Below are 22,495 nucleotides of genomic sequence, written 5' to 3' on the forward strand. Positions count from 1 at the left end.
GTGAACGATGATGAGTGGGGCGAAGCGTCCGTTCATTCGTTCTTGCTTCCGTCTGCCCATGCATCCGTCCGTGCGACCGTCCTTGCGTCCATCCGTCTGTTCGTGCGTCCGTACGTGCGTTCGTATGTGCGTCCGTCCTTACGTCCTTCCGTACGTCTAGTGAACACTTCATGTACCGCCATCTCACATCTTTTCATCATATATTCATCATATACAAGTACCGCCATCCAGCGGACATTCCAAGGACTAAATGAGAGGTGGCTACCTACTACTACTACTACTACTACTACTACTACTACTACTACTACTACTACTACTACTACTACTACTACTACTACTACTGCTGCTGCTACTACTGCTGCTACTACTACTACTACTACTACTACTACTACTACTACTACTACTACTACTACTACTACTACTACTACTACTACTACTACTACTACTACTACTACTACTACTACATTGCGGACGCACGGCTCACGGCTTTAGGAGCTTCGTCCTCAAAACAAACGTGCAAACAGCCCTGTTATGTATCTTTTAAACATGACGCAGCAAAAGTGGCGGGCTTATGCGCATCATCGCTAAATTAAAAAAAAAATTCTGTGATTAAGGAACAACCTGTATAAAAGTATATATAGTATACAGCTGCAAAATTTTGATGCACAAGCACAAAATAACGTGTTTCGTCAGATGCGCCAGACGTTTGCTCATAACGCGTCAACGGTATTGTCGTATACATCCTATAATTGATAGTATGGTGGTGATCTTTCAAAAGTATAGGTAAGCATCACCTAATTCAGGGAAAAGGTATACCGATGTTACCTTACCTTGGTGACTATAGAGGTATATATCTCGAGAGACAGCTCAAAACGTCGTGATTTTGACATGTCATCGAGAGCATTTACGTATATTATAAGCATATATTGGACTTCATCCAATGTGTCAATGTGTACTATACCATGTCACACCTGTTCATACTTCTACCGACCAACGTTGCCCTCCGCGGGACAGAGATTGTGCAGACAGAGATGCGTTCCACAGAGTAATTTGCAGCCATGGCAGGCTGGTCGCTTCCGTCCATGGGGTAATTCGTGTAAGCATTCATTGAACTTCATCTTCCTGAATGAAACATTGGAACTGTGGTACTTAAATACACTGAGTGTCACTATTTTTATTACTATGCAACCATTGCATCATATATACCATGGCATGGCAATATACTGCGACTATAGTATACATACTAATTCTTGAGGCATATACACGCAGGAGAAGGTGCAAGCCTGAAGTGCTCAGAAATCGTATAACAGGGAAAAAAAATGTCATTGCTGAAGCATGCATGTATAACGTATATATATATACTGACAGAAGGACTTGTCTTCATCAGAGTCGCAACTATTATACGTGACGAACATAAGTCCCCCATTCTGAACGGTCGCTGCCACAACATTTCATGTCCGACCATTTCTGATAACTATATAAACTGGAATACTGCTGCTATAAATAAAAATTTGAGTGGTATATAACATTAAACGAAGTACACCGGTCCACACTTACGAGGTGCATTTCAGTCGGCGTATATATATATTAGAACCACCTGGCGTGTAAGGGAAATTTCGCGGGCAACGTGAACGTGCACTTTTTCAATATGTGCGGAATTTTGAAAAAACGCATAACGTGTATATATACAAGCCCAACGTGGAGGTGCGTATACACCTATATTGTACGAAATTCCAGCTGGTACTTGTTGTATGCAAGCGGAATTTTATTTCCCGTTCACAGCCGGCCCTCGTGACACATAGGTTTATACACATACACACGTATACACATACACACACGGCGTGGAACGAGACGACATCACCGAGTCGCGAATTCGTGGCGACAATCGCCGGTAAATGCACCGCTGATTTCGACCGGTGGCAGTATTTCACTTTCGCCACTCATGACAGCTGACGCGAGAGACTTTTGTTCTCCATATATGCCCGCGTCGACTCCATCTGCACATATACCCGTATGTATAGGCTGAATACACGTGTCGTTTCAACAACAAGCGGTCGCTCGGGTCAGATTGAAAGCACGGACGGCTGCGAAAACAAAGGCCAAGAAACGAACCTGGTTCGGAGCAGGGCCGCGTATATATAAGGTCCCCGTCTAATTGCGCCCTCGGCAGCGAAGGAGAGACTGCGGCGTGCAGCGCCCTCTCTCGATCACACGCGGAAGTTTGTATGTGGCGTCAACGAGTGCCCGGCAATTGTGTCAAGTTGTGGAAGTGTGTCGACGCATATACGTGCGCCTTTGGTATACGCATGTATACAAATGTCATTTGTTGGTTGTTGAAACAAGCCAGACAAGAGGATAGCAATACGTATTGAATATTAGTACATAACTGTTTGAGTAGTGGCACTTTCCTGTTGAGCTATATAAAAACGAAAGGAGGAAAAAAGTGTAAAAAACGACAATAACGGAATTGCTGCCAGCCTAACAAATGGTTAGATGAATGTGTATAGTGTAGAGTTGTGGGATACGGATCGGTTCACCCACGTCTTCGATTGCACAGCCGCCAGAATTACCTGCGGTCTCGGTCACAAATGAACCGGACATAAATGAATCCGCTGCAGACACGTGCAACGTGTGCATATATCAAGCATACAGCTCACGCATGTATAAACGTATGTGTGCCGTCTATATAGTTTCTCACTGTAAGGCGTTCATTCTGCTATCAGGCTACTCACTGCACATATAATGACTTCGTAATATAGATGTATACATAAAGCTATACCAAACAGCTAAAGCTGTTACATAAGGCTTTCCTTTTTTTTATGTCGCATCAACCGCTTCTTCCGATTTTCTCACACTATCGAAGCGTTAATGAAGCCTAGCAAATAAACTGTGACTGAAATTAAAATGTATCTTTTTTTTTTTCGTGAGCCCGTTTAATCATTGACCAGTCGGCTTCGTTAATAACATATCGGTCATCGAGATGAGTTGGCTCGTCTTACTAAAAAAAAGCATTTCGCTTTTACGAAGGCTTTTTTCGTATTAGGAACCTGTATTGCAGCCTGTCGCAATGCGTCTTCCATACTTCTGTGAAAGGTAACAAGATTCCAAGCGAATGATAAGGTCGGACAAAAATGTAGCACTGCACACAGTCGCCATGTTCCCTTAAGCTCAAACTCCATAAGCGCGAAAATGCACGCGACAGCGACGAGCGACGCTATGAGCGACGAAACATGGCGTTCGCGCGACGTGTCGCGTGCTCGTTTTCGCGCGATCGCTCGGTTCTCCAGATTTGGAAACCGTCGCTCATCGCCCGGAAGTGCTGGGCTCAAGCAGCCAATAGCGAAAAACCGGAAAAGACGAAGACTACATAGGTGCACGTGACCCTGCCCGAGTCACGTATGCGCAACAAGAAATAACGCAATGTTTATTAAGCATGCGCATATAAAAAATGCTGCAAGGCAATAATAAACACTTTCCGTTCCATTACACAACAATATATCTTATTTTCAAATTGGAAACCGCTCGCTACGCGGTTTTCTTGGTGCGAGTTGACGGCCTCATGCCAGCAACAGTGGAATTCGCTCGCCGAAGCCGTCGCGTGAATGAGGTTTGCCTGCGCTAGCGACTGATCGCGCGACGCCGATCTACGTCGCGTCGCTCGTCGCTGTCGCGTGCATTTTCGCGCTTATGGAGTTTGGGCCTTATTCTTACATTCCACAGCGACAAATTTTCGTCCCACTTTGGCGACCACTCACGCACCGCGAAAGGAACGATCAAGTGCGAGCGGGCTCACAGAAGCAAAATAAAAAAGAGTGGGTGGGAGAGGCGTCGTTTTTCTTTCTGGTCCCAAGCTTCGTCATCGTCCCAAGGTGGCAGCAGCAGAAGAGTGCCCGCTCTTCTCGGTATCTAAAGGTTAGCGCCAGCGGTCTACTATACCGACTGCGTCCACAGCAGCTGCGCGCGAATGCGACGTGCAGCGCCCCGAGGCAATGCATCAAACTCGAGGCAGCGTCCTCTCGCGCCTGCAGCCCTGACGCGCTGTTGGGGAATTGATAGACAGCACGTCGAGATGGTGTTTCGAAAGGCCAAGGCTTGTGCTCTCCTTCCCTTCTGCACCGGGCTTCCAATCTCGACGTCCCAACCTCCCTCCACGGCTTCTCTTTTAGCCTCTCGCACGAAAATCGGGCAGCCGAGGAGCCAAAAAACAGCGCGGCGCAAGTTGATCAAAGAAAACAAGAAACAGAAAACGATGGTGTCGGGGGCACGACGACGAGAGAGATCCAAGCCGCCTTCCCCACTCTCCTTGCGCCTTCTTGGATGCAGCGAGGAAGGTGCAGCGTCTGCATCTTCTGGATGATGGTGGTTGTCGTGTGAGCGGTGAGTGTGGTGTGGGAGCCAGAGCACCCTCTCCTCCTCCTCCTCGCGTCGCGTCATTCCCCGACTCAGGAGCAAGACAAATGGGGCGGAGCGCGGCGGTGCCCGGCGCGAACTGTGATTGGCGGCGGGCCGGAGAAGGAGCTCTTTGGCGCCAACGCTGGGGCCCCGACAGGCGTCGTGAGAAAGGAGGTTAACAAAGCCACGCCCATCATCTGCCCTCTCCCTCCTTCGTGGCTTTATGGGTCATGGGTGGTGGCGGTTCTGGCATGCGATGGTGAGTGGTGTTAGGCGCCGCCATCAGGCTTTTCCCTCCGACGACTGCAGTGGAAGTCAAGCTTCGTCGTTCTTCGCAGAAGACGTCTCGAAAGCACGCATTGCTGCCTGTTCTAAATCGCCTGAGCTTACGTCATCTGGCTTCTTTATTTGCGTGCAGTGTTAACCGTGCTTGCTTGTGCTGTAGTGGGTGGGACGTTTAAGTGAAGTGATGCAACAGGCGCCACTATGAGCGGCATGTTCATCTGTTGAGTCTGCTCCATGTTGGAGTATATGTAATGCCACCTCTGTAAAAGGTAGACAGAAAGCTAAACCTGCTGACCATCATTTGATGAACATCATTTGCCGTCTTGTAAGATACGCGAAAGAGTGTCTTTGTGATGATGAGCTATACAAAAAGGCTGAGGCAAAGCCTGCTCAGTTTGGCATAAGCACTTTGCTTCCCTCAAATTAAAAAAAAAACCTTCAAGCTAGGGTCGATCACTAAACTCTATGGTTGGGTAGACAAGTAACACATGAACTTGGAGTAATAATGTATTACACCTTTTGATACCGAAATAAATTTTCTTGTAACGTTCGTTGCAATGAGGATCGTCATATATGGGTACCAGGTGTTTAGCTGCAGCCTTCGGACTTCTCACTCTCACTTGTATTTTCCGCCTTAAAACTTGAAAACACTAATATATATATATATATATATATATATATATATATATATATATATATATATATATATATATATATATATATATATATATATATATATATATATATATATATATATATATATATATATATAATAAAAATAATAATACATATATAAAAATAATAATAATACATATAATAAAAAATAATAATACATAAGAAAGGAGATGACAAGGACTTGAAGAATTACAGGCCGATCAGCTTGCTCTCTGTAGTATACAAGCTATTTACAAAGGTAATTGCTAACAGAGTAAAGAAAACATTAGAATTCAATCAACCAAAGGAACAAGCAGGCTTTCGAACAGGCTACTCAAGAATTGACCACATTCATACTATCAATCAGGTAATAGAGAAATGCTCAGAGTATAACCAACCACTATACATAGCCTTCATAGATTACGAGAAGGCGTTTGATTCAGTAGAAATATCAGCCGTCATGCAAACACTGCGGAATCAAGGCGTAGATGAAGTATATATAAATATTCTGGAAGAAATCTACAGGGGATCAAGTGCTAACATAGTGCTTCATAAAGAAAGCAACAGAATACCAATCAAGAAGGGTGTAAGGCAGGGGGACACAATTTCCCCAATGCTATTTACCGCGTGCTTACAGGAGGTTTTCAGAAGCCTAGAATGGGAACAGTTAGGGATAAGGGTCAATGGAGAATACCCTAGTAACCTGCGCTTCGCCGATGACATTGCATTGCTGAGTAACTCAGGGGACGAATTGCAACTCATGATTACGGAGTTAGACAAGGAGAGCAGAAAGGTGGGTCTTAAAATTAATCTGCAGAAAACGAAAGTAATGTATAACAACCTCGGCAAGGAGCAGCGCTTCGAGATAGGTAATAGTGCACTTGAATTTGTAAAAGACTATGTCTACTTAGGGCAGGTAATAACCGCAGAGCCGAACCACGAGATTGAAGTAGCTAGAAGAATAAGAATGGGGTGGAGCACATTCGGCAAGCACTCTCAAATTATGACAGGTAGATTGCCACTATCCCTCAAGAGGAAGGTATATAACAGCTGTATCTTGCCGGTACTTAGCTACGGAGCAGAAACCTGGAGACTTACAAAGAGGGTTCAGCTTAAATTGAGGACGACGCAGCGAGCAATGGAAAGAAAAATGGTAGGTGTAACCTTAAGAGACAAGAAGAGAGCAGAATGGATTAAGGAACAAACGGGGGTTAAGGATATCATAGCTGGAATCAAGAAGAAGAAATGGACATGGGCAGGGCATGTAGCGCGTAGACAGGATAACCGCTGGTCATTAAGGGTAACTGACTGGATTCCCAGAGAAGGGAAGCGGGTTAGGGGGAGACAGAAGGTTAGGTGGGCAGACGAGATTAAGAAGTTTGCGGGTGTAAATTGGCAGCAGCAAGCACAGGACCGGGTTAACTGGCGGAACATGGGAGAGGCCTTTGTCCTGCAGTGGACGTAGTCAGGCTGATGATGATATATATATATTGTTACACGCAAGAAGTACACGAAAAGGTTGAAAAACAGGCGAGCCTGGATGGTTCGCGTTTACTTCCACAAGGGGTCTCGAGACAGCACACCCAACGTCGTCTTCCTTCTTCACCTTTTTTTTTTGAATGTTCATTCGCGCTGTATGCGCCGTGCATTGCAACCGCTCGTGACATTTCCCCGTTGGCAGACGAAGCCCGCCGGGCGAGTCACTCAGTGGTTCGTGCATTGCATAGCTTCATGCGAGCGACGTGCGCCACTTCTGTTTTAGCCGAGCGCCGTCCAGTGCTTGTGAGCCGTGCTATGCGGTAGTTGACCTCACTGAGGCGTTCGAGGATAACGTAGGGCCCGACATAGTGAGCGAGAAATTTCTGGTACAGGCCACGTTTCCGTAAAGGCGTCCAGAGCCACACCTGATCTCCAGGATTGAAGTGAACATGTCGGTGACGGTCGTCATAGCGGATCTTTGACCGGTCTTGCGAGGTGACGGTGCGTAGCCGAGCGAGGCGTCGCGCTTCTTCTGCTCTACAGAGAATCTCATTGATCGGCTCACTGTGATGAGCAGAGTAGGGAAGCATAGTGTCAAGATTATAGCGTGGTGGACGAGCATAAAGGAGAAAGAAAGGTGAGTAACCAGTGGTCTCATGTCTTGCGGTGTTGAAAGCATAGGTGATGAAAGGCAAGATTGTGTCCCAGTTTTTGTGCGCGGAATCGATGTACATGGACAGCATGTTGGCAAGCGTTCGGTTCGTGCGTTCCACTAGACCATTAGTCTGTGGATGGTATGGAGTGGAATGGCGGAAGCTTGATGAGCACAGACGAAGGGTCTCTTCGACAACATCCGCGGTAAATTGCCGCCCACGGTCGCTGATTACGATGCGAGGAGGTCCGTGTCTGAGGATAACTTGAAACAGCAAGAAGATGGAAACGTCTTTTGCTGTGGCCGACGGCAGTGCTGCCGTCTCACAATAACGGGTTAAGTGGTCTACGCAAACGATGACCCAACGATTGCCGTCTGTGGATCGCGGAAAAGGGCCCAGAAGATCTATACCAACTTGCTCAAAGGGGGTGCTAGGAGGCGAAACAGGCTGAAGGCGACCAGACGGCGCGTCAGTTGGTCGCTTGTAACGCTGACATTGGGTGCAGCTGGCGACGTACCGTTCGGTATCATTGCGCATCCGGGGCCAATAAAAGCGTTCCTGAGCACGGTAGAGTGTTCTTGTGCATCCAAGATGTCCGGAAGTTGGTTCGTCGTGCATGGCAGATAATACGTGACTGCGAAGGCTCTTGGGGACAACCAAAAGGTAGCGCGCACCGGTAGCCGAGAAGTTCGTCTTATATAGGGCGCCGTCACGTAAGCGAAAACGATTGTCTGCAGCGGACTCCCGCGCGGCCGCGAATAGCGGCTGTAAGCTGTCGTCTTTCCTCTGCTCTGATATGAAGGTATCCATATCCGGAAATCCCGTGGACACAAAAGCGATGTATTCATCAAAGTTGTCCGCGTCACATTCAGTCGTTGGGAGTGGCAGGCGAGAGAGACAATCAGCATCAGCGTGTCGCCGGCCGCTCTTGTAGGAAACAACGAAATCATACTCCTGCAGACGGAGCGCCCAGCGTGCTAGTCGACCAGAGGGATCCCGAAGATTCACAAGCCAGCATAGAGAGTGATGATCCGTGACGACAGTAAAGGGGCGCCCGTAGAGATACGATCGAAACCGTTGCACAGCGAAGACGACCGCCAGACACTCTTGTTCGGTGACAGTGTAGTTGCGCTCGGGGCGACTCAATGAGCGGCTAGCGTACGATATCACATGCTCGCTGTCGCCGACACGCTGAACTAGTACGGCGCCAATGCCAACACCACTAGCATCGGTATGAACTTCTGTCGGTGATGACGGATTGAAGTGGCGAAGAATAGGCTGGGACGTCAACAGTAGCTTTAGCTGCCGAAACGATGAGTCGCATTCCGAGCTCCACTCGAAAGGAACACCTTTTTGGAGAAGGCATGTGAGCGGATGAGCTATGTCAGCAAATTTGGGAATGAAACGGCGAAAGTAGGAGCATAACCCTAAAAAACTTCGTAGCTGCTTCACAGAGCGAGGTGCCTCGAATGCCTCCACAGCTGTTGTCTTTTGTGGATCTGGTCGTATACCTTCTTTGTCGATCAGGTGTCCCAGCACAAGTGTCTGTCGTTCACCAAAATGGCACTTTTTAGAATTAAGCACAAGGCCGGCCTTCCTCAAGCAGTTCAGTACCAAGTCCAGGCGCTCGTTATGCTCACGAAATGTTCGGCCGAAGATCACAACGTCGTCTAGGTAGCACATACAAACTTCCCACTTCAAACCGCGAAGTATAGTGTCCATGAACCTTTCAAACGTTGCGGGGGCGTTACAAAGCCCGAAAGGCATCACGTTGAATTCAAATAGTCCATCGGGCGTTACAAAAGCGGTCTTCTCTCTGTCATCCGGGTGCATAGGGATTTGCCAGTAACCTGATCGTAAATCCACAGAAGAGAAGTAAGAAGCCGCAAAGAGGCAATCGATGGCGTCGTCAATTCGTGGGAGTGGGTATACGTCTTTCCTAGTAACGGCATTTAGGCGACGGTAATCGACACAGAATCGCCACGTGCCGTCTTTCTTCTTCACCAGTATCACTGGAGCTGCCCAAGGGCTAGACGATTCCCGAATTACTCCTTTACCCATCATTTCTTCGACTTGAGCGCTGATGATCTTTCGCTCCGCAGAGGACACACGATAGGGTTTTTGACGAATCGGTTCAGCGGATCCTGTGTTGATGCGATGGCGAGTACGGGATGCAGGAATCGATGTGGGGCCGTCGTGCTGTGCAAAGTCGAATATTGAAGAGTGTTTCGAGAGCAGGGCCATCAAAACACGACGTTCATGGTCACTGAGCGATGTAGCTACCATTCCGAGCATGTGTTCGTTTGCGGTGTGCGAGACACTGGTTTGTGCTGTATCCGGTAGTTCTGTAAGCACTGCCATAGGTATAAATGACTCTCCCTGAAACGTAGCAAGTTTTAGGCCTTGAGACAGCACTACGGCTTCAGTGGAGCAATTTAGCGTCCATAGCCCTGCGCATCCATCGGTAACTGAAACCATACAATACGGAACCAACACATTTTTCTTAAGACAGTTTCTATGGACCGGTTCCACCGCAACATCGAACGAAGTACTAACAGAAGACGAACAAACAACAGGAACGCGCATCGCGGATAAAGCGGGCACAACAGTGTCTTCAGAAACACAAAACACACTCTCTTGCTGGGATGATTCTTCTAAGAGCGCAGAGGACACACTTCCGCAAATACTGAGTTCTCCTGTTCGGCAGTCAACATTGGCGCCACACAATTTCAAAAAGTCAATGCCGAGAATTACATCGTGTGTGGAACGCGGAAGCACGGTAAACTCAGTGTTAAAGGTTTGACCACCCAAGGAGACATCCACGTTACACACACCAACCGGGTATAATGAGTCCCCACTCACTCCACGAAAGCTTGTGCTGTGGTCCCAATGAAACATAACCTTGCGTCCCAGCAGATTTTTGAACACCACACTCATGACAGAAACAGTTGCTCCCGTGTCGACTAAAGCCATGGTAGAAACGCCATCAATAAGTACATTAACCTTATTCTTCAGCATGAAGATAGGTGGAGGTATCCGAGTCGGCAGCAAAGATTTTCCAGCGACCTCACCTCCATCGGCCGCGCTGGCTAGTTTCCCGGCGGTGGTGACGCGAAGCGGCGTCGAGGAGATGATGACGTCACACGCCGTCTGGGAGATGGAGATCGAGACGCTCGGAAAGCTGGTGGTGGTGTCAGAGTACGTTCGGAGGCAGGAGAGCGGTAACGGTTTCGATACCTTTCTTGTTCTCCAGAATAGCTGTCCAGAGGGAAGTGACGGCTTCTTTCTTCTCGGAAGTAGCCTTCAAAAGTGGTGTTTCCTGGCCTATTAGTGTCCATTGCACGACCACCGTGTTGCATAAACGATCCCGACTGTCCATTGCTGAATGCCCGACGTCGGTTACAATACCTAGCTATGTGGCCAGGCGTGCCACAGTTGTAACACACGGGCAGAGGGCGAACTTCCGGACGCTGATTGAAATATTCCACAGCGGCCACAGGCTGAGAGTAACTCATCCCCTCCCCTTGGATGTCGTAGGCAGTGCTGGGTCTTCGTGGGCGAACGTCGCGTGGATGCTGATCAAAACGCCGATCAATCGAGTCGTAATGGCGTTGTTCGGTCTGGCCATAATGCGGGTCGTGTCGGTAGCTGTTACAATCCGCAGCATTCACCGAATGCTGCCAAGTAGCCGGAGGAGATGCGCAGACGGCGTCTCGGAAAGCGACGGAGGCGCAACGCGGCACCGCATAACGCGTTTGTTCTTCGTGCCGCAGGAGCTCCTCACGGACAATCTGCCGAATGGTAGCTGAGAGGTCTGTCTGCGGACTCGCGTCAACGCTGGCCACAGTCGTGACATTGGCTAGCCGTCCAAACTTCGGCGTGATTCGGCGAGTTTTCAGCGCCTCGAATGTGCGGCAGTGCCGAATCACGTCTGATACGGTGTTCAGGTTGTCTTTTCCAATGAGGAAGTTATAGACGTCTTCCGCAATACCTTTTAAAAGGTGTCCCACTTTATCTTCCTCGGGCATTCGAGAGTCGATGGTCTTACACAGCTTGAGAACTTCTTCAATATATGTCGTGCAAGTCTCGCCGATCACCTGAGCTCTCTGAGCTAAAGCTGTTTCCGCTCGTTTCTTCTTAGTGTCCGAGTCGCTAAAGCACTTCTTCATTTCTTCAATAAGACTGCTCCATGTAGTAAGCGTGTCGGCGTGGTTTTCATACCAAACCAGGGCCGTGTCCGTCAAATAAAAAACGACATGCCTGAGCTGGCTGGCCGGGTTCCAGTTGTTGCATTGGCTTACCCTTTCGTAATGGGTCAGCCATTCATCGAAGTCTTCCCCTGGCTTGGCTGAGAACGGCCGTGGCTCTCGGTAATGCTGATACAGCGGTGGTCTTGCCGAGGCATTGCTGAGGGGGTCATTTTGCTCCAGAGACATGTCGGGGCGCGATGGCGAAAGTCCGGCAAGGCGACGGCTTCTACGAAGTTCTGGTGCTGACGGCTCCGTCGTAGGTCGTGGGAGGTACCCAGCACAGCTCCACCAAATGTTACACGCAAGAAGTACACGAAAAGGTTGAAAAACAGGCGAGCCTGGATGGTTCGCGTTTACTTCCACAAGGGGTCTCGAGACAGCACACCCAACGTCGTCTTCCTTCTTCACCTTTTTTTTTTGAATGTTCATTCGCGCTGTATGCGCCGTGCATTGCAACCGCTCGTGACAATATATATGTATATATATATATATATATATATACAGTAATGCCAACGAAGGTATAGGGGAAGTTATTAGGCCAATTGTAATGTAAATGAGAAGAAAAAAAAAGTGAGTGAAAAGATAACTTGCCGTGGGCAGGATCCTGCCCACATCTTTTCACTCACTTTTATCTTTTAAGTTATCTTTTAAGTTATCTTTCCCCCACAGCTTGCCAAAGGTTGCATGTTCGGTCCATGCCGGCGCCAAGTTGTGTTTTCGTCGGCTGTACTTTTTTTTCCCCCCTTCTATGTTGCAACCACCACGATACACTTAAAACAGTACGCTTACTGCACTCTAAATATTTGTTGGCTTCATTATGTGTTAATTTGTTGTGTGCTACGAAGAAGCGAGTCCCTGAAGTTTCGTTCATGTACTGCAGAAAAATTTTCAACTATCGATGCAGTCCTCAAATAACTGCGGAATGCAGCTGCGGTTCATTCATTTATTTTTATGTATTTAAATGTACCTTCAAGCCCCACGGAGAGCAACGAGTAAGAAAAATGGAGGAGGGGTATTCTTGCAATTGTGTAGCAAATAACAAATAGGATACCGACATACGAGAGCCAAAAAGATGTTTACAATAATAAGGAGCTCGTAAAATGGTGTTACGGGTAATATTGAACGGCAACGCAATACTAATAAAGGAAAAAAAGTAATAAAAGAATAATGTTCGTGGTAACCATAAATGGTTGGCGGGATCTGAGCTGATGCAGAAGCTTTCCCACAGCGCGATTCACCCAAGACGAAGGAGCCTTGCGGCGCGACTCGTGCCTCGATCGAGTCAGGGAGCGGACCGTCGGATCGATATACGACTCTCTCGCCCCCGGCTTCTTTCTCTCGGCACCAAAACCCGGGCGCGTGTCTTCCCCTCGAGCGAGGAGCAAGGAGCAGCCATTCCACCCGCCATGATGCTCCCGCAGACGCCGACGACCGGAGAGCGCCCATTTTTCAGCCTCGCTCCGTCTCAGGGAGCTGACCGCTGCAACGCTGTGTGGATAAGAAGCGGCCAGACGAGAGTGGATTTGCTCGCTCACTGACAGAAATCTCTTCTTTCCGCTCCCGCTGTTTTCGTGTGGACCGTATATATCTGTTTGCCGCCCTCTGTTGCCAGCTAGCAGAGCTTTGTCCGAGCGTCTTTCTACTCTCTATAAGGACAAAAATCGTGTGTTGCTTTTTTTTTATTATTATTGGCAGGTCGTTCCAGGCGACTCTACTTCAAGAAAAATTCGTCTACAGGGTGTGTGTGTTGGAGCCGGCGTTTCGGCAAGCGGACTTGAAGACGGGTCAATTTGCCGAAACGTCGGCCACCGCTGAGAATCTTTCATCACAACCTTCCATCTTCAGTCTGCTCCTGACTCTTGCCTTGTTTCTTTTGTATGTGCGTGTGTGTGTGTGTGTGTTGTGTGTGTGTGTTGTGTGTGTGTGTGTGTGTGTGTGTGTGTGTGTTGTGTGTGTGTTGTGTGTGTGTGGGGGGGAGGGGGGGAGAAGAACCCCTTTCAATAGACACGTTAAATCATTTTGGGGTAACACGACTCTCCGACGAATGTGTAATGACTCCTGAAAAGAGGTCACGTGCCTCTTTAAAGAGAGTCATACACGTCACAAGGCAGAACTCCCAAAAAAGAGTCAACGAACTCTTTTTTTTTTTTTGGAAAACGGAGCTGTTTAAGCTGACCGTTAGTCCGCGCAGAGCGAATGAAAACGTCACAATGAACCGAGAGGAGAGGCTTTCTTCGTCCTCTTCTTCATCTATACTGCTTCGCGCTCAGAACACGTGCGCCGACATAGAATGCAATAACTCTGATGGACGAGAGAACAAGGTCACAGAGGAAAAAAAAGAAGATTGAAAAAAACAAGGAAGAAAGAAAGACCGAGAAAGATAAAAATACACGAGAAATACCTAGAGAAAGATATCGAAACGGACACAAAAAGAGAAGGTAAAAAGGCAGAGCAAGACATGAAGAGATAGAAAAAATGAAAGTAATAAAACGGGAATATATAGAGACAAAGAGAAGAAACGAGACTTGGGGAGAAAGATATATAGAAGGAGAAAGGAAAACAGAAATAAAGACCGAAAAAGAGAGAAAGAAACAAAGAGAAAAGGACAAAATATAAATATACGAAAAAGACAACTGACGGAGAAAAAAAGAGAAAGAAAGAACGATGAAAATAAAAAAACACGACTATAGTGCAAAGCTAGTTGCTTTATTTATTGTTTTCCAGTGCGTTTTTATAATGCCCACAAGCTGCTATGAAGTGCGATCAGCAGAGAGCGAATGGAACAACAGTGACAACAAGCAAGAGTTTCGGCCACATAACGTGACCTTCTAACCAATGTTTCTTTCTGTCATGTTTAACTGTGTGGACAGCTACATTGTCTATCAAGTTTACCAATCGACCAGTGCCGAAGAAACTGATCGCCACACATAGCGATCCGGCCTGATCCCGATCGAATTTCACGATCACGATTGACTCTCTCGCACCAGTATACAGAAGGGAGCCGATCACTACTTATCGATCTGATCCCAACTGTCTATAGATAATCGCGATCCGCAGTGCATCGTGTGACACGGATATTCGTACATTCTAAACATGTTCATCGCAATTGCATAACAATGAATTCGATCACATCACTAGAGAAAACAATATTTTAGGCTGATTGATTGATTGATATGTGGGATTTAACGTCCCAAAACCACCATATGACCATGAGAGACGCCGTAGTGGACGGCTCCGGAAATTTCGACCACCTGGGGTTCTTTAACGTGCACCCAAATCTGAGCACACGGATATTTTAGGCCGAGTACACCCGCATTCTGCCAAACAACGTTTTTTTCCCAATTCAGAGGCGATGTATGAAGTCGACCCGGAAAGGAAAAGCACTGCCACGCATGGCACACATCCCGCGGAGGCTGTTTTATCTCTAATTCCTCGCAGACTGCGTTACGCAAGGAAGGGGGCCTGCCTCGATCTATCAGCCTCCTTTGTTGAGCCCCACAGGCCGAGTCACAATATAATATCGACCCGCAGCCAAGCTGCAGTATTGTCCCGCGAGAAATCAGGGAATAAAGGCGACGCCGTCCTATAGATGCGGTATATTATACCTCGGAACGCGAACCATTTCCTGTTCGTATACATCCGCAATGGTGCAGCGCGTCCCCGTATATATACGCTTAAGAAATCGCGGCGCATCACGTTGCATGCGATGCGCGACGCCGACCACGGAGAACGGGTGATGCGCCCGTCTTATTATGCAATCTTTTCAAAGCGAACGCAGTATAGGCGTCCATTCACACTCGAGAAAGGAAACTTATCTGCGACGAAAACGCCCCGCTGTGCAGCGAAGAGCCGAGCAGCTTTCAGCGATGTTCCACCATATAGCGCGGTGCACCGCGCTTATAACGTGATACAGGCAAAAGCGTGATTGCGTGTTGGTAATGCAGGAGGAAAAACGTGTCTTTCTGTTGTTGTTTTTTTCATGCTTTCAGAGGAGAACAAGAATGATTATACCTGGTTGTCTCGTGTTTCACAAGACGAAGGCGAGAAATGCTCATTTGTCGGTGTGTGAGCGCACTGTTAATCACAGGCGGGCTCACAAGGGGGCCACGGGGTCGGCCCCATATACCTTTATTATGTGGTTTTTATTGCTAAATATGCGGAGTGATGGTCATGCAGGTCTTAAACAATATAGTGGCATCCGAGCACACGCCTTATTATGTAAAAAAAAAAGATGGTGCCCAAGTAAAGCATCGGGTACTCTTTAGCTCATGAGTGGATCGGGCATGCAGCCGAAGAAATAAACATGCGAATATTTCGAACATAAATGCACGAGCACGTATAAATAAAAAGACACACACGCACATATCAACAAGACACACCATCGTATAACGGCGAAAAAGAAAATTTCCAAAAGGTAATCAATAGTTTAAGAGAATGCGTAGCTGAGTGGCCAGCTGGTTCACAATCTTAAAACTTGGTAGCGCAAAATCGTCGTCATGTGTATCAGTGTCCCTTCCTGTCCTCGTCGATTCTGCGCTTCCAAGTTTTGTAAGAGTTATCAATTATGACTCTGATGATGTATCTGGTCATCATTGAATCGAATCCGTACGTATGGGCAGCATAACAGTAAACACATCATAGACTTCAGCACAATGTAATACGAACATACATTCCTTAATATTTGCAAGCAATGCCTCTGTCTAAAAAAAAAACGTTTTAACACTTTTGAAGCGTACGTCTGGGAAGCTCTGCATGGTTGGACGAGCCCTGGAATGTTTTCATTTACTGAAAGATCTGCGGTGTAATACCATTATTTCCGACTTAGTGTCATCATGAGGGCACTCCATATGATGGTGACATGTTCATCGACAATGTCCACGTTTTGATTAATATTTCTGACCAATCTGTGCAAAAAAAAAAAATCTGTGTATGTGTTTCCTAGTCTCAACCGGTGAATAATTCATTCTTAGTTCCGTTTATAGTTATTATATATTAAACTCATTGAGCGGATATAAATCACAGTTTTGCCCTGATCGCGAGAGCTACTTACTTGCAACCTTGGCCTCCGGAAAGCCAAGAACCAAAAGCGGGAGAAACACTGTGAGAGTCACGTCATCGCACCACTTTAATTTTGGCAACCATTGCAAAACTTGTTTTCTTTCCGACGCGACCAGTGGAGGTGTGTGTGGAAGTGGATGGAGATCGGGGGCTGCAGCCAAATCCGGCCTTCTTCCATGGATAATTCTGCTCATGCCTATAGGTAATCTCATGCATGGAGGAAATGTGCGAGTATATATAGCTCTGGACAGATTAAGCGCTTTCTTTCTTTCTTAATGTCAACACTTGTCCACTATACTTCCTTTGTTTCTTTGTTGTTTTTTTTTCATTGTTTTTCCGGCTGGTTCGTTCGTCCATTACCGTCAGAACCTCGTCAAGCTCTTGAGCTTTTAGTCCTGTACTCCACCTAATCAAAAAGAAATAAATTGATTGATTGATTGATTGATTGATTGATTGATTGATTGATTGATTGATTGATTGATTGATTGATTGATTGATTGATTGATTGATTGATTGATTGATTGATTGATTGATTGAATAGCCACACGCTGCGTTTTCCCGCTTTCTCACGAGTTATGTGTAACCGTGCACACAGAATAAAGGTAGAAGATCTGTAGTTCACTCGCACTCATTTCAGTGCTCTCCCCCAATTTACGACGTGCAGAGTCCAGCCCATCGCCGGTGACCCGTCCGTGTCCATCGGGAGACCCTTCGCCGTGCGGCGCCCGTCTCTCGCTGTGCGCCTCTCCGGCAACCGTGTCCGTGCACGGCTATCTCCAGGGGGCAGCCGCCGCAGCACGACAGCTCGGAATCACGGTAAGTGCGGCCCGATGTCTGTCGAGTCTTTTATGCGCATGCAGGCAAGAAGTCTCTATCGTGTATATCTAATCGAATAAGACAAAGTAAAACTATATATTATAAGACACCCTAAAACCGACGTTGAGGACCACGAACTAATAGCTGTAGCAAAGGCTTGGCATATCTTTGACCCCATTTTGAGGCACCAACAAAAACAAAAGTAGAACGCACTTGTCCTCCCCCCTTTCTATGACTTTTTTTTTCATGTATAGTCGAAAGTGATGTGGGCAAACGTCCACCAATCAAGTCCGGCGTATACATCATATTATGTCTTGGAGGTGGTGAAACATATCGACATTTGTCTATGAAGAGGTTGGGTGGGTGAAGTGTTAAGCCGAAGCTTCCTGGTCGTGAAGGAGACGGTACAGAGACCCGATCTGGGTTAAAGGTGCACCGTGCGAACGCCAGGTTCAGAGGAGACCCGGTCGACTGCCCTGCCGAGCCTCTTCCTTCCTGCGGATAAATGTCGCGAATAATGCCGCAGCCTGAGAATTCGGGTGGCCCACACATCACTCGCGATAAGGTAATATGGATATGGATACCTGGGCGGTTGCCCCTAGTTATGGCACGGATGCCCTGTTCCAGCGCATGTGATGGGTTCAGATGTTTGTAACTGCGATTTTACGACTGGAAAATCAAGCAGCGAGCGACAGAACCGAAGCAGCCACTTTGCCATGCAAAGCGGCCATTTGCGACTGTTTGCTACCAGTCGCTCTGCGACGATAACTAGGCCGCACCACCAGTCGCAGGTGTCGACCAGCCTTTAGTGGTAGAAAAAAAGTATTGATCAGTTCACTTTCTGGGCTACGACCACCCTCGTCAGAATTTTCAAATGTGTGGGAGTTGGAGGACCGAATGACAGCATTCAATGAAGTCGAGAAACATTATAAACTACAGATGCGTGTTTACCCCCCTCCTCACCATAAACTCAACAGGGCACAATGGTCTGTCCAATGGCGACTACACAAACCAGATCCTATAGAAATCCAGTGCTACTCTACATGCTATGTATCCAGAGATCTATACGACCGCTCAATGCAAATAGTTGTCAGGCACGAGCTTCCTTAGAACATATACTATGGGAATGACAGGGATTAAAACACAGTAATGAGAACGCGGCCACCACCGACAGCCTCCGCGCACGTTGGCTGGCCGTGCTGCTCAGTTCAGCCCTGGACGATCATCTGTGGGCGATCCAGCGGGCCGAGGAAGCCGCTAGGAGGCAAGACCTTCTAGCCGACACCTAGGCGGGAGCCCTGCCCACTAACACGCCGTATACAAAATAAAGTTTATTTCTTCCTTCCTTCCTTCCTTTATTGATGAACACCTGGTACATGTGAAGGGATCTTTGGTAACAAGCCACAGAACCTATTGCTCCAATTACTCGTACATCCGAAGGGAGGTATCGCAACGTCGTCATCCTTTATACTATACGTCCGTCGCAGGTCGACGCAGGAGGTCCGCCTCTGCGCGGCCAGACGTCTTCGTCGGACGAGTCCCGGTCGGGCGGCTCTCGGCGCGGCTCCTCGCCGGGTCTTACGTGCGTCGTGTGCGGGGACACGTCGAGCGGCAAGCACTACGGCATCCTCGCCTGCAACGGCTGCAGCGGCTTCTTCAAGCGAAGCGTCCGCAGGAAGCTCATCTACAGGCAAGGCAACTTGTACTCGCCTCTTTCGTTGTTAAGCTAGTTCGTTCTGAAAACTCTATGAATGGTGCTATAAGTACTAGCTAAGCTTTGAGATATATATATATATATATATATATATATATATATATATATATATATATATATATATATATATATATATATATATATATATATATATATATTGAGATCTAACAGACAATAATGCCAAGGAAAATATAGGGGAAGGTATTAGGCCAATTGTAATGTAACTGAGAAGAAACAAAAGTGGGTGAAAAGATGACTTGCCGTGAGCAGGATCCGAACGTGCGACCTTCGAATAACGCTTCGAACCTGCAACCTTCGAATAACCTTCCTTGACATTATTGTCTGTTATATCTCAATAATATTGTGTGAACACGAAAAACGAGCCCTCAAGTATACACCTGTTTCCCTTATTCATTAACGAGGGTCTCGTACTGGCAGACTTGGTGCCTCTAGGTTGTATACGGGGGACTAGTGGTCAGCTGCCAGTTAGTAATAAGTTCACGAGCTACGTGACGCCAAACAGGCTCATAAAGAGTGTACCGCACTCGCCCTTCATGGCTACTACTGGCGCTGACTGACACTCCCACGTTTAAATTGACATAGATACTCAACAAAGTAGCTGGGGGGATAGATGTCGTGGTAGCTCAAGTGGTAGAGCATCGAACGCGTTATTCGAAGGTCGCAGGTTCGGATCCTGCTCACGGCAAGTTATCTTTTCACCCACTTTTCTTTGTTCACATTTACATTACAATTGGTCTAATAACTCCCCTCCCCTTATACATTCCTTGGCATTATTGTCTGTTAGATCTCATTAACATTGAGTCAGAACACGAAAAAAACGTATATATATATATATATATATATATATATATATATATATATATATATATATATATATATTTATAATTAGGAATAAAGGAGCACACTTACGAAAATTTGAATTTGATAATTGTTTACTCTACGTTTCGGCCGTGGCACGGCCTTCGTCAGGATTAACCATCAGGATGGTGAATCCTGACGAAGGCCGTGCCACGGCCGAAATGTAGAGTAAACAATTATCAAATTTTCGTAAGTGTGCTCCTTTATTCCTAATTATATTTGCACCGGACCCACAGAATTTATTTTTTGATTATATATATATATATATATAAATATATATATATATATATATATATATATATATATATATATATATATATATATATATATATATATATATATATGTATGTATGTATGTATGTATGTATGTATGTATATATACACACTTCAAACTTTCTCGAGTTCGACCAACCAATCGTGCTTTCTTCATACGAATAACCAAGACTTCTCAATTCCTTTAGGAGAGAGTGGTCCTTTAACATTAAGGCTGCACATGAGCCTGCCAGAAAAACCCACCTATCCCGTTAAGGCGTGACATCATTTGAGGTGGAGACAGCCTTGCATGGCTCCGATAACGGAGCCTGCATTCAGCTGGCCAGTGGCGCGAGATTCGCATTGCTTCTGTACTATATATAGCATGCACTGTCGTAGTCATTATCGGAAGTAATTGTGATAAAGATGTCAAGAAAGTAACGTTCGCGAAAAGACAACTTGCCGTCGGCAGGAAGCAGACCTGCAACTTTCGAATGTTCGATGTGATTATGTATACTATGTATACGATACAGTTAAACGAATACAATTAACGTTCCCTATACACTTTCCCCAGCTTCATTATCTGCTGCTTTTCATTAACGATATATGCACGCAGTTACACGAACGCTTCATGTGCACGCAAATAGAGATTGAAAGGGAACGTTTCTAATTGTAACGGGAATCTCTCTATGAAGCGAATCCGAATGCGCTCCAGGAATGCAGCTCGAATAGCAGATGCTGTTTTCTGCCTTCTATCTCGTAACACACGTGCAGTGGCGTACAGGCAGGAATTAGTCTCGGCGGGGACGCGTCCTTCATCTGAAGTGGGGGCCGGGCAGGCATGTGTGGCTTTGCGCTCTGTATAGCGGAAATATTTTTTGGGGTGGGACACCTGCCCGGCTGGCTGACCCTCTGCTATTACGCCACTGCACACACACATGCATGTGTATGACCAGCCGGGTGTGAAACGCAGGTGCCAAGCTGGTACCGGCAGGTGTCTAGTGGACAAGGCTCACCGGAACCAGTGCCAAGCGTGCCGTCTCAAGAAGTGCCTCCAGATGGGCATGAACAAGGATGGTGAGCATGCGCAGCGAATTTTGTCCATACCTGCCCTTACGGTCGACTAATCAATGCAATACAGCCTAAACACCAAAGGTCGCACGTTCTCTTCTGCCTTCGCCTAAGACGACTCGAAGGGGGGAGACATTTCGTTCGTGTTCAGCGCGACTGTCGCATATGCTCTCCTGTTCTGTCATCGTCGACCGTGTCACGTCGCTTTGCGCCACACAGGCAAAAACCAAGTGCAGCATATCTATGTGTCGTATATCAGGGGGCAAGAAAGCGAAGTGAGGGTCAGGAGTCATGTCAGGGTGAGGAGGAGAAAAGTTAGGAAGGGAAATGGTAAAGCATAGCACAACCTTATATGACGTCACGCATGCCAAAGCCATGCATATATTGCATAACCATGTAGGCACGGTATATAGTAAGTGTGCGAGAAATGGAAGTGAGGGTGAAATGGAGGAAATGAACGATGGGAGGGGATCTAGATAACACGAGAAAGTGGGAAAGGGAACCATGGGTGTGGATATGTGTGATAGTGAGAATGAGGAGGGTATGGGTGTGGAAACGTATGATGATGAGAATGGGGAGGGTACCGCATAGCATTGACGTGTATATGGCAGGGGGAGGAAAAGGGTCGTGAGGGTGAGGAGAAATGAGTGGACAAGAAGGAAAGAAGGAGGTAACCCATATCGTAGCTGTAGTGTAGCATTGCAGCGGAGAAAGGGAAAGGATGGGGAGAGAGTTGAGAAGAAAGTGACGAGGGGAGAGGGTGTTATAACATTACAAAAGAACGCTTCCAGTCCCGCCATGGACGTCGAGAAGGCTGCACGGTTGGAACGATTCCGCGTGCTTGCCCGCTACTAACGCGAGCATCGCTGAAGGGCAGGCGAATTGTCGTTGGCCGGCCCTCTTACAGTTTTCACGTTAAGCGCCACTGAATCGGTTGTATCACATCTCAGTTCGCCATGTGTTCTCGCATGTGTATTTTTTTTTTCAATTTA

The 22,495-nt window shown here is 46.9% G+C and overlaps 1 protein-coding gene across 1 annotated transcript in view; it reads left to right on the forward strand.

Annotated features, from left to right (window-relative positions):
* Positions 1–22,495, forward strand: part of Hr51 (photoreceptor-specific nuclear hormone receptor 51) — a 67,623-nt gene that overhangs the window by 26,400 nt on the left and 18,728 nt on the right. Inside the window, exons 2-4 of the mRNA XM_075868628.1 lie at positions 17,436–17,587; positions 19,075–19,277; positions 21,406–21,509. Coding sequence (XP_075724743.1) covers positions 17,436–17,587; positions 19,075–19,277; positions 21,406–21,509 — 459 coding nt within the window. The remainder of the gene's footprint in view (positions 1–17,435; positions 17,588–19,074; positions 19,278–21,405; positions 21,510–22,495) is intronic.

The sequence above is a fragment of the Rhipicephalus microplus genome, chromosome 1 (assembly GCF_043290135.1).
Source record: "Rhipicephalus microplus isolate Deutch F79 chromosome 1, USDA_Rmic, whole genome shotgun sequence".
Taxonomy (NCBI): domain Eukaryota; kingdom Metazoa; phylum Arthropoda; class Arachnida; order Ixodida; family Ixodidae; genus Rhipicephalus; species Rhipicephalus microplus.